This window comes from Paralichthys olivaceus, chromosome 19 (assembly GCF_024713975.1).
Source record: "Paralichthys olivaceus isolate ysfri-2021 chromosome 19, ASM2471397v2, whole genome shotgun sequence".
Taxonomy (NCBI): domain Eukaryota; kingdom Metazoa; phylum Chordata; class Actinopteri; order Pleuronectiformes; family Paralichthyidae; genus Paralichthys; species Paralichthys olivaceus.
The window spans coordinates 6,232,140-6,245,170 of NC_091111.1; the positions used below are offsets into that span (position 1 = coordinate 6,232,140).

A 13,031-nucleotide genomic window follows, 5' to 3' on the forward strand; every position below is an offset into this window, starting at 1 on the left:
AATATTATCTTCCCCTGCACACAGAATGAATCGCTGCAGTTCAGGTGGCATTCATTTAGGATGAGTCCTGGGGAGAACACGGTGGCTGCAGGAGTCTAGTTATGCGTGCTGGTGAAAGCTCATAAAGGCAGAATTGCCGAGCCAATACACATTCTTGGAGTAGTTTCCCTCCACACTTCCGATGACTATTGCTCTGTGAAACAAATTGAATCATAGACTAAGGGGCTTGCAGGTATTATGGCCCTAAATTGGTAGTTACCTCAAATGAAGTTATACGATACGTTGTTTACATTGCCTTACTCTAACGGCGAGTCTGCAAGATTTGTCTGCCAAGAGGTTTTGAGAAGCCATTCACCCAAAGTAGCTCCAACGTCTTCCGGTACACCCAGAAAAACAAGGTGTACCTTTGGGTCAGCCGGCTTAATAACTGTGCCGCCTCTGGTGTTACAAACGGTAGTGATTACTTTGTTTCTCAACCTTCGGAGTAGAATTGGTTTCTACGAGGCGGAGTGTAAGTGAAGCCAATGATGGCTGATGGCACACAGATCAGTGTTACTCACTGGAGCGGACCTCCACAGCTGAGGGAGCCATTCGGCCCCAGTGCTGTCTGTCATCCCTGTGATATACGCACAGAGAGCGAGGTTGCGCGGGATACGAGGGGAGGTAGGATTTGATGGGTACATGCTGCTTAAACAATGAATGGCCGCCGGGCTTGTGTGTGTGTGTGAGTCAATGTGTGTGGGACTGTTCACAGAGAGCGAAAGCGTGTAGCCTTTCAGGGATTGACTTTTATTTGTGGCACAATGTCACATTTTTCCAGCGTCACACCGGCAGTTCTTTGTGGGCGCCCGAGGTTTTCTAGCCCACTTTTCTCTAAAATGCAAATGGTCCTCTCTGCTTTTTTGTCCAATAAAGCGAGGGATCAAGATAGGGGGGGAGGCATTGTTTGTTTGTCATCACACACTGACATTTCTGCTCATCGCTGGGCCTGCAGCTATGTAGCAATTTAAATGTTAACATGGAGCCTGTGACACTCGCAGGATACAAAAGTAGACGTGGCTTCTCTAAGACAGAAACACCCAGTCTTCCGATGGGCTTTATACTGGACTCCTATTGTCTGTCAAGCAGGAGTTACCGCCCACATTAATGAATAAAAATGTGGACATTTTTCTATCAAGGATAATTGTTTGAGTAATTACAATAAAAATCACAAGATATATAAATATATGAATTATTATTTTTATTTACTCGTGCATTGACTCTGATGCTGATTAGGGCGTTCAGTTCTTCCATAAATCAAGTACAAAAGAATTTGACATGAGACTCAATTGAAACACCCCACCCATAGTCAGGGTTGAACAATTGATGTTGCACCACTTGTCTGTTGTGCCTCATCCGCTGCTGCCGACAGGAAAGCCCACAGATTTGTTATAAGGCAGTTGCAACATACTAAGTCCACAAATGACTGAATATTTGGAATAAATGCTGGTCATTACAAGTGGAACATGAACTCTTCCCCCTTCATTCAATTCAATGAATGTTTAAATCTTTAATAAAAAATGATAGCTTTAAGGCTGATCGATTCCACTCGGCCAAAATGGCCTGGGCTTATAATATAAGAGACGACCCCCAATCCTCTGGCTCACATGAAAATCATTTTTGTTTTTTAGACATTGTGGTTTTTTTACCTTTAATAATCAAGATTTAAGGGGAAAAAAATGACAAAATCTTTTTTAATAACACAGGGCAGCACTCTGTTGTTTACGTCAAAAATTCAGAAAGATGGCCCCACCACTGGAAATGGAAGCTGAATCAAATTGTACTGTCTTTGAATCCCAGTGCATTGCTTTTAACATGAGCTTTTTTTTTCCATAATTCATTTTTTGCCAATGATTCCCGTAAGTTTCTGTGTCTGTTTCTTTGCCTATATATATGTTCTATTGAATTGCTGCCCATTATGACCAGGACTCAAGAGATATTGTATCTCATTGGGATGTTCCTGATTAAATAAAGGATGAATACAAATAAAATAACATTTAAACATGTCTACATGAGTGTGTCTAAATAAATATGGAATAGCCTGAGAGAGAGCTATACACACAGCTGACCAGAAACAGGAATATGATGGTGCAATATTTTCTCTCATAGTGAAGGAAATGGTTTTGGTGCTTCTATTATATTCCTAATTCCTGCATCTCATCGTCTCAAGTTTCAAGTTTGCTCATAATGACAAACCACTCACAGAGAATTGCTCAATTTTGGCTGATGAGTTGATACTGAGTAAACGTGCTGGGAAAAAAATATTTACTCAAATAAAAATCAGCACGACGGGATTCTGCAACACAGATCTTTTTTTCATGTTGAAAATGTTTCTCTGCAAGATTAACTGAGTGACAACTATAACAACTTTATTTTGGACAGGTAGCGCCAAAGAAGTTTGTTATAATGTCAAATTAAAAATGCACACCACTCAGAGCAGACGTGACTTCTCCCTAATTAACTGATGTCATGGCGCTTGTACAGTCCATGAATGTAAAACTAGTCATTTGTGACCACAAAGTGAAATTTGTGACTCTTGCAGATTCAAGCGGAACTAGTTGGTGACTAGAATTTGTAATAGACGAATATCCAAGATAATATTATAAAACTGACCTGATAAGTAAAGTAAGTCAGTAATGTTACAATGTTTTGAAAATGAACGAGCAAGAAAATGCATCATGAGCTGAGAGTCACGACAGCAAAGCATCGCAGTTACAGGTGTGTGAATGTGTTGCTACAAGTTTGCAACTCTCTAAAACATTTTTCTCTGCGACTTCAGATTTGCACAACTACAAATTCCATTGTCTGCGATGTTCAGTTGTTTTGCACCAAAAATATCACTATATTCAAACATTTTCCCAGACATTCATCACCATATGAGATGTCTTAATTTTTGCAGGCCACAAAGCACATTTGCAGCAAGTCATTCCCATCTATCACTCTATCATTGGAGCAGCTATTTTAAGGAACCTCTAGTTTGCACCTTCAGCACATCTTCAACTGCTCTAATTCACTCCCTGCTCCTGAGCTTTCATCTGTAAACGCCCTGTGATGAAAAATGTTCTTGCCTTTTCATTTAAACTGCGAAGTGATTTAAATTGTCTCAGATCTGTGCATCTGTCTTGAAGTGATGATCCACTATTCACCTTCCCAACTTATAAGAGGAAACAACGAAAGCTGTTGACAGACATGGAAAGTGGCGCTGCTTTAACAACTCTAATTTCTGCGCTACAGTGCCCTCCAGATGGCAAATCAGAGACCCCATAATAAAACATCAACTTTAACAACACCACCGCAAGCAGCTGAGAGCTATTGCACGACACCAGTTGGTACATTAATGGCAGTGAATCAAGTGGAGCAGCGTTGGTCTCCGAGTGGTCTTCAAACAGAGCGTTGCTTTAATGGGATCCTAGGGGCGCTAGATATCAGGGCTGGGGTCGTACAGGGAAAACGCCTGTTTCTCTGTGAAATAATGAGGTCATTCTGTGTATAATGAGGCAACTGATGTGGCTGGGGGGGTGAGGGGCAGCAAGACACGAGGAATTTCAAGCTCTACTCAACACCAATTTGTCAAAATAGGTTTTGGATTGCAATTTTTTTCCCTGTGTTTTGTCCCTCCTGTTCCTTTCTTCCTCCTCCTCCTCCTCCTCCTCATTTTGCTGTCTTTAACACGCTGTAATTTTGTCACGTCATCAGTACCAGCAGGGTGTGACAACCCGCTGCTTTTAATCATTCTCAATCAGGAGGGACTGTCTCTCTCCTTCTCCCTCTCTCTCCCCGTCCCTCCATCACTTTCACCCATCGCTCGGCCCCTTTCCCCTCTCTGCAGGAGACAGACAAAATGGAGAAGAATGAAACGTGCGTAACCTTTTCAAGGACGGCGGCGAGGATGGGCCGTCCGGCTGGAAAGCACTTTAGGAAAAGAAAACCACTGGTGCGGTTAATACAGAAAAGAAGAGAGGGAAAATAGATGAGGGGGCCTGAAAGCCGGCTATGATGACTTCTATATATAGCTGCTGCAGCGCGTGTTGAAGGCCTGCGCTGCTAAGACGGCATGCTCTTCCAGCTAAAGGGATTTCACAGAAAGAATATGCGTGTGTGTGTGTGTGTGTGTGTGTGTGTGTGTGTGTGTGTGTGTGTGTGTGTGTACGCATGTATCTGCATGTGAGCATGTGTTTATTAGGGCCAGAGATTACGCTGAGCACTGCTGCCAACAAGAGGAAAGGAAGAAGAGCGGAGGAGGAAAGAGCTGTGTAGTGTCCTTAATTACAAAGCAAACAACCGCAGGCCCTCTCCTTTGCAGGATAAATGCTTATGTATTTCTCTGAAGGGATATTATTACAAAACTTCTCCACTCAGCAATTTCTAATAATTAAATGTTACAAGCACCCATTTTTCTTGCTGTGATGGTATGGATTTATTTTAGACTGAGTGTAAATCAGCAGAGAAGAGTGTTTTTTTTTTATTCCTCTGGGGCTGGTTTGAGGAAAGAAAGCTGCAAATTATCCACATGACTAATATGAGGTGTGACACATGTAGACCAGACTGAGCAGTGAGTAATGCTGTTCTTCTGGAACTATGAAAAGCGTTTGGATATGTCAGGAGGTTAATATTCACTGACAGTCAGTGCGAGACATGTTTTATTTAGATTTTATTTTTCAAGTGATGCACTAATCTATCTATCTCTGAAAAACTTCCACCACATCCAAATACCCATTTCTACTTGTCTCATATGTTCACTTTATTCTTGTTAAAACACATGCTACATGTATGCAGCAGGTTCAACTCCCATCGGACCATTTACTGTATCCTCTCCCCCATTTTACAGTCTCTCCTTCACTGTGTCTATCATAAAAATAAAGACAAAATACCAAACATATACTATTTCATTCTGGTGGCTTTAACATACATACACAATGATATATGATTAAAACGTTTTTCCACATCTCTCACTCATTAATTATTCTTTCCAGCGGAAGCTCTAAAAACCAGAACAATACTGTTATTGTGAAATAGAAATGCATATTTTGAAATTGTCACAGTTAAAGATTAGTACAAGCGTATGGGACGCACTTTAGGGAACATTTTATTTTCCACTTTCTGGATTTTCAAAATAAAATGTTCCACCAAGCTGGCACCAGACATGGGAAGTATATGAGAAGGAAAGCATAGACCGCACCAGTATCCACAAGGATGAACACAGTTCTTTAAATATATGCCATGAGACCAACTTGAAATAAGCTGTAATGGTTCCATATATAATGAAGCGAAGCAATAATCATAACTATGCCAAAGAAGCAGCCAACACCTTAAGAGTGTCAACATAAATCACAGAGTTCCACAATTAGCACCGCTGTCAACACTTCTCAAAATAACATACGCGATCTCTTATTGTAGGTGTTCTAACTGCATTTGTTTATGTGTGACTGGCCTCTAAATCACTCGGAATCTGAGGGAGCAACGTGTGCCCCCTCTGCTGCCATATATTGAATGAATTATGCAGGAAACACTGTATTAAATGAAGTAGATTTACTTCATTAAGTAAGAAAAAAAGAGTTAACATAGCAAGTAAAGAAAATAGCACTTCTCAGACTGTCCCTGGTCTGCAAGCAATTGTGAGTGTGTGAGTGCATGCGTGTGTGTGTGTGTGTGTGCGTGTGTGTGTGTGTCCATTTGTGAGAAAGTGATCATTTAGTGGAGGCCACAGCAATAACGACAATAACAGCAGTTACTGAAGGCAATTACCCAGCTTACAAAGAGTTTCTCCAGCTTCCATCCAACTTTTCATTAAGTGAAAGTTTGAATTAATAGTTTTTACACACATTTAACAACAGAAATGAATTTCCACCACGGTGGAAAATGGCTGCTATTATTTATTATGCAACCAACGCAGGATATGTTATTTTCATATGCTTGCCAATGGGCACAAAACTTGGGGAACTGGAGTACTTGGCTCCTGGGAAGCTCAAACTACCCTTGTCTCATTTTAATAGAAAACTTCTCCATTAGCTGTGTGTGGCGATGGAGGTAAATAAAAGACTGATTGTGAAATAATGAGTGTGCCAGTTGCTGCCTGGCAGCCGGGTGCTGCTGTCAGCAGGTTTTCGAATCACTGTGAAAAGCAGTGAAACGGGGGAATAATGGGAGCTATTAAAATTGCTATAAAGATTGCCAACATGCCCACCTACCGCACACTGCGCTTGATGAAAGGAGATTGGCAGATAGGGGAGACATCCGCTTGACACATTAGTTCATTATGCTCAGAGATGATATCATTAGAGTATTAACGAGGTTGTGTTCTCTGGGCTCACATCCACAGAGGTGCGTGGCAGGGAGAGCGCCACAGAGTTTAAGTAAAGAAGTGGATTTGTCTTCATTTACATGCAAAACAACTTGTCAAAAGTTTGTATGATTTCAATTAGGCAGTGAGGGGGAAGACTACTGATGTGGAGTTGTTGTTACAGTGGAAAAAAACACACTGACACACACTCTCTCAAATCAATAACAATCTCCCTGATGACCTGGGTTTATTGGGTTGCCATCAATATAACTTATTTACATTTTTATAGTTCAAGCAGCTTTCCCACCACAACTAACTGTATAATGCATGACCAGTGAGAGGTCTAGAAAGCTTCAACAGGACACACGATATCAGCGCCGACACCACAAGACTACCTCAACCTCTCAACATTTCCTTGTACCGTCCGCTGAGGAACGATTCAGCTGTCTATCATAAATGTATAAGATAAATCAGTTGCTTTACAGCAGGGGTGGGTTGTGCCTTTTTCATATCAAGGCCATTTAAATTTTTATACCATCCTTCGAGGATCATACTGAATTATTGAACACGTATATCACACTAACCTCTCTGATGCAATGGCTGGAAGTCCTTCTCTTTGGCCAGGTGTCCGACGTAGACGGTGATGATGTTGGCAATGCTACTCACAGGTGGTTTTCCAGGTTTTAATCTTTGCAAGATTCAGTTTCACAAAGAAGTGCTCACAGGTTGTCCTAAAAAGACACGTCAAAAGGACAAACATACAGATTAAAGGCTGTGTCTCCATTCAGGGACTGCATCGTTTGGACACAACACATATGTCCAGTAGATTTTTTGTACTTTTCATGTCCTGAATGAGAAAGAGAGAGACCTCATGAGTATATTCTGTTGCCACCAATAATCTTCAAACCATGACATGGTTTAAAACCCAGATTCTCCAGTTTAGTCTTACGGCTCCTTTTGCCATCGGAATCCAAACGCACACTTGTTGGTGTTGGTGGCAGCTGATCGTGGACTATGACTACAACAAGACTGCTGGACATACAATATGTCTCCTCAGATACTCGACCATTACTGACAATAATTCCTCGATTCATTTACCTTCCATCATGCTACAAACCATTTACTCTAACGCTGTAATTACTCATCTATCATAGTTCCAGAAGAACAGGTTTTTCATTTTTCATTTTTCCCTGTTAAAAGGGTTTTTGATAGTTTTTCCTCACAGGGCAGAGGATGTCACAGCTTGTTAAAGCCCTATGACACAAACTGTGATTTGTGAATATGGGCTATACAAATACAATTTGATTGATTGATTGATTGTTGGCTGTAAACTTAAAAAATATCAAAATATGACCCAAGGATGTTTTATCCTTTTGTTGCTGCTTAAATTGTTAGTAATTCCCTTGTTATGCAGTTCTTCCTCTCATGTTTCCTGTTGGTCCCCGGTTTGTCCTTGTCTGTGTTTGTGTGTGTTTTTAACACGTTATAACCCTTTGAAAATCTAATTTGAAACATATTTGGCAAGATAAATGATTATAAAGGTCGAGTGTGTAAGATTTATTTAAAATAATCCTCATGATGTTTTCACTAATGTGCTTCATCAAATTGTAGGAGTTGTTGTTTTCTTTAGAATAGAATAGAATAGAAACTTTATTGTCATTGTACAACATACAACAAAATTAAGGTGCAGCTCCAGAAAGTGTTTCAAGGGATAGTTGACCCGCCACCAAAAAAGCCCGAAAGTAATATTTACAGTCACATTAGTGCAGTGCACAACACACACACACACACACACACACCAATAAATAAACGGCCAGCTAAGATATGCAGGAAGGAAATGTAAACAGGCCCTACAGTGCAACTGAGTAAAACATATGAATGAAGAAGAATGAATAGACAGCAGCTTAAAAACAGAACGTGCAAATATGAGTCCCTTCACCCTTTATATTTAAATACTTTATATTTACATCAAGGGGGTCGTCTCTACGGAGGCCGCCATGTTTTTAACAGTAGTCCAGACTGGACAAACTTAACACCTTTTCAGTTTTTATTACAACTGAACTCTTATATGTTTGGAAGGGGAGGGTGACGTGAGGGGTATTCAGCTGCAATCTGCAGCTCACCACTAGATGTCACTAGACACACTGTGACTTTAAAGAAAGCTTGACTTTGATGTGGAAATCCGAATATAAACAGTTACTTTATCACATGACCTCAGTTGAACATAATTCATGAACTGTGAACAACACTTGTTCCTGAAGAAGTTTCAGCAACGACATTTTTGTGGAAAACATTGATTTCTTTCGATTAAACTACGATCAGATACAATGTCGTCAGCAGACGGACAAGGTAAGAATACTGCAAACACACACACACACGAACAGTGTGTTGGACATTTAGTAAGTGAGTAAATGTACTTTCTTACTGTACTGTATGTGATTGTAAATTGAAATGTAGTGGATTAAGTATAGAGAAGCATAAATTGTAGCCACATAGAGCATATCATATATTAAGAAAACCAAACATTGTCTCTCAAACATCAATACATTGTGATGCAGTCAATTCAAACTTAGATGTTGATTACTCAGTAATTAGGGATGTCAAACTATATTTATCTAAATCTAAACTATATATACTGATATCTAACTGTGGTGTCCTGACTGTGGTGACGTTAATTGTGTGCGCCGCGCGGCAGTAGCTCTCGCGGGTCATGTAACTTGTGTGCGCCAGCCGTTGAAACATTCTTTGTGAAGGAGGAAGTGATTTAATGGATTTATTTCCACCAGCGCTGGACAAATAACTCCATCGGAGAAGTTCACAGTGAGAGGACGGAAACTTGTTTACTTCCGATTTCTGACCAGTTTGCGGCTAACACACACACGCACGCGCACAGACGCACGCACACACACACAACCATTTTAAATGTAGCCGAGAGCTGAGTTCACCTGGACTGGAGGCAGCGGGTGAAGAAGGACATGAAGGACATGAAGGACATGAAGGACATGAAGAATGTGGTTTGAACGAGGACACTTCACTTGTTTACTTTTCACAAGTGGTCACCTAGCTACCAAAACAGAACTGCTTCCGTCGGTGAGACTTCACAATAAAAGTCCCATACAGATACGCTGCTTATCATGACAGGAAACACAAATTCACTGACCAGCCTTCCACAATAAGGCAACTAAATAAAATACCTTACATAAATGACTTCTAAATATCCAAACGTTACACTTTAAAACCTGGATATTGTTGATGATACTAATCAATATTTTAGTTCATTAGCTATATTATTAGCTACATATTGTTTGTTCTGTGTCTTTTCCTTCTATAGTATCAATAATCGTGAAACTGACATTTCCTCTGACAATAATCGTGGCACCAACATTTCATATCGTGACGTCCCTAGTGACACTAATGCTTTAGTATAATATACAATAATATAACACTGATATCCTGCCTCCACAATGACTACTTTGATGCTGTATGTACCTGAAACAATTATCAATGCAAGATTTGTGCATGAAATTAAGTGTTTTTACTTTTTATTTTTGCACTTTAAAAAACTGTGTGCTACTTGTGAAGAGTCTGAAAACTGAAGTCTGTTTTAGCTTTCCATGAGATTTTTCTCTTGTTCAGAGGACGTCACTCTTCTTAATCTCTTGTAATATCACTCATTGAAATAGTCATGAACTTTAGTCAGTAACTGGGATTCATGTGGTCATAGAACAGAATCATTTATCGACATTAACATAATTGATGCTTCAGCTGCATGTTTGCATCATGTATTGACCCACCTACTCGCATGTTGTGATATTCACACGTTCTGCTCCTTTCTCACAGAACAAAAGAAGGCGTTTCAAAACAATAGCCTGCTGATTAGCGGGAAGAGTCACTACAAGCTCCTGAACATAATTGGTGAAGGAACTTTCGGCAGTGTTGCCAGGGGAGTGAATCTGTGCACAAAGCAGAATGTTGCGGTCAAGATTTTGTCTGACAAAGAAGTATTCAAAAATGAGGTAAGTCTTTTAGTGCCACTTCAAAGGTTTGGTGACATTTAGGCTCATTGAATAAATGAACTGCTGATTCAGTGCCGTTCCTTATCTATGTTCCCTCTCACAGATCAACATGATGGAAGTCGTGAGTGTTCTGGACCCAGTTAAATCCAACGTGGTGCACTTCTATGAGAAGGTCGAGCAAGTTGGATTTACCTGCCTAGTGTTTGAAAGGCTGGACAGGAATCTGTGCGAGCTTCTCGAGGACAGAGAGGGCAAACCGCTGTTTGTCAGTGAGATACGGCCGATAGCGCAACAGGTAAACTCTATGGCCTTACACAAAAAGTGTATAATATCTAAGTATTGGCAGTATACCGAGGATTTAGCTATTAAAAAGTCTTAAATCATGTTCCTTGTTGCACGCTGGTCAACAGTGTGTTTAATCTACATTTGTCTGTCCCTGCAGTTGCTGACGGCCTTAGAAGCCCTGAGGAGACTCGGCATCATCCACAGTGACTTGAAGCCAGATAATGTCATGCTGGTTAATCACTACAAGGAGCCATTCCGCGTCAAACTCATAGACTTTGGCGTGTCGTTCAGAACCTCTGAAGTGACAGACGGCATGGTTATTCAGCCTGTGGGTTTCAGGTAGGTTCAATCTGCAAAGCTCATCTTTGCAGTTCAGTGTTTCAGCTGATGTCAGTTTTCAATAAACATGTTGACTCTTGAGTACTTAGGAGCTCTTTTTGTTCTTGTCCTCTACAAACAGGGCACCTGAAGTCTCCCTGGGTCTCCCCATCTCCCAAGCAATCGACCTGTGGGGTCTTGGGTGTATCCTCGCATACTTGTACCTCGGTGAGGAACTGTTTAATACAGAATGCGAGTATCAGATGGTGAGTAACGTAGTACAGTATATCTAGGTTGGATTTCACAGCTTCTGACTGAGTCTTGCTGTAGGATGTGGGCTAATGTGGTTCCTTATATTCTCTCTCCAGATGAGGAGCATGATCACTGTCCTGGGCAAACCAGATGACTACCTCCTGAATGCAGCAACACAAACCCATTGGTTCTTCACGAAGAACCCACACTGGAAAACCCCTAAATGGTCGCTGAAGGTAATTTTAACTATTTAATTTTGTTTTGCTCATACCTGAGCTGTTGATATTATTTGAATCTCCTAACCAGAGAAAAGTTTGCAATGGTTGACACATTTGGGGAGAAGTATCTAAAATATCTTCTGTTGTTGCAGAGCCCAATGCAATTCATGTTCGAAACTAGGATTGAGCCTACACAGGGCTGGCCAGTTCAGTTCAGGTCCCTGGATCAGCTTGAAACAGTAAGTGGTCCTTTTCATAAAATTATTAAATGGTCTGTATTTCCTATTTTCCCCCATTCACACTCACTCAGGCATGTATGTGCAGCACTTTCTCTATCTCACATCACTCACATGCTGCCTGAGGACAGAGCACAGAGAATGGGATCAAACCGCCAACCCTCTTGTTAAAGGTTTCCTGCCGAGTTCTGTTACCAAGAGACAGGAAGCAGATAAACTGAACAATCATCTTTGTTTCAAATCCAGATTTACCAAGAGGGTCAGGAGCCAATTAATATGATCGATAACAAAGCCTTCATCAACCTGCTGAAGCATCTTCTGCACATGGACTCTGAGCTGAGGATCACTTCTGCTGAGGCTCTGCGGCACCCATTTATATCCATGGAACTCATGGAGGAGCAGGACGCCAGCCTTTAGTAAGTGACTGTGTGTTGGTATCTGCAGAGTTGGACAGATGCACGATTGGATGAATTGACAAGTTTATTTACTGATTGATTAAGTTAATATTTTTTTGTCGTGTTTTTCTCAGTGTGTGCAACGCATTTAAGAAGATGATCGTCTGCAAGTTGGAAGACTCGAAGGATGACTCCATCCACAAAGTCTCTGCTTCTCCTCTCTGCGGTGATGACGTCACTAACGAGCCTGCCACACTTGGAGAAATCCTGTGGATAAAGACGGACAACTCTCTGGAGGAAACGTCTGATGATAAGACTGAGGAGGAAGTTCAGGGCGTGTCTTCAACGTCTCCTTGTGCCGATGAATGCAGCACAAATCTGCCTGAAGGAGCAGCTGCTGCTGGAGCTGAGGGTGCTGAAGCTGTCAATCACGATATCACTTGTGATCTGACTGAGGAGAAGACGGTGCCTGATGGTTCACCTGATGTCAAAAGGAGGAAGAGCCTGTTCAAAAGGATTCGCTCATTCTTCAGCAGAGAGTTTAGAGCCTTGTTCAGCAGGAGAAGATCTTAGATGAAAATTGTGCAAACCATTCATTTGCACTTATTGCACTGATGATAGACATGAATGTGCACAGACTCAGTTTTACCTTTGTTCCAGAGGGATTTTTTAAACTTTTTATTGTGATGTCTTACACGCTAGATAAACATATCATAAGGGATAAAATATAGCAAGCCTGATGTTATAAATAATGTATTAATATATAAATAAGGGGTGCACCGATTGCAATTTTCGATCACCGATTTTTAAAAAGCCTGACCTGCTGATTCCGATTTTGGCCGATACGGATATTTTTATAACTGACAGCATACACCTTCAATCTTTGAATCTTATTTTATTGAAAAACAAACAATACCTGTCAAACAATACAATAAAAACTTGTTGCACGAGGTAGTTCTCTCAAATATAACTGAAAACAATACAGCATTGCT

The 13,031-nt window shown here is 40.8% G+C and overlaps 1 protein-coding gene and 1 long non-coding RNA gene across 4 annotated transcripts in view; one reads left to right on the forward strand and one right to left on the reverse strand.

The window, feature by feature from the left end:
• The window catches only part of LOC138405500 (uncharacterized), an 86,901-nt gene extending 77,267 nt beyond the window's left edge, over positions 1-9,634 (reverse strand). For both annotated transcript variants that reach the window (XR_011239260.1, XR_011239259.1), the window contains exons 1-2: positions 9,265-9,634; positions 6,904-7,050 (exon numbers count right to left, since the gene is read on the reverse strand). This is a non-coding gene — a long non-coding RNA (uncharacterized lncRNA). The remainder of the gene's footprint in view (positions 1-6,903; positions 7,051-9,264) is intronic.
• Positions 8,025-12,989, forward strand: LOC109632599 (homeodomain-interacting protein kinase 1-like). 2 transcript variants are annotated; one of them, XM_069514509.1, is made up of 9 exons: positions 8,025-8,668; positions 10,160-10,335; positions 10,439-10,630; positions 10,778-10,959; positions 11,081-11,204; positions 11,307-11,426; positions 11,561-11,647; positions 11,891-12,060; positions 12,174-12,989. In XM_069514509.1, the coding sequence occupies exons 1-9, from the start codon at positions 8,647-8,649 to the stop codon at positions 12,610-12,612; spliced, it is 1,512 nt and encodes a 503-aa protein (XP_069370610.1). In that variant the 5' UTR covers positions 8,025-8,646; the 3' UTR covers positions 12,613-12,989. The 2 variants fall into 2 exon arrangements, with proteins under 2 accessions (XP_069370610.1, XP_019947547.2); XM_020091988.2 differs by lacking the exon at positions 8,025-8,668 and adding an exon at positions 8,703-9,139.
• Positions 12,990-13,031: the final 42 nt, after the last annotated feature.

What these genes read in the sequence shown, in the direction of transcription:
- LOC109632599 (XM_069514509.1), top strand. Translation starts at nt 8,647, where the DNA reads ATGTCGTCAGCAGACGGACAAG. An exon ending in GTCGTCAGCAGACGGACAAG is followed by an intron (nt 8,669 to 10,159) that starts GTAAGAATACTG and finishes CCTTTCTCACAG; the next exon opens with AACAAAAGAAGGCGTTTCAA. An exon ending in CCCTGGATCAGCTTGAAACA is followed by an intron (nt 11,648 to 11,890) that starts GTAAGTGGTCCT and finishes TTTCAAATCCAG; the next exon opens with ATTTACCAAGAGGGTCAGGA.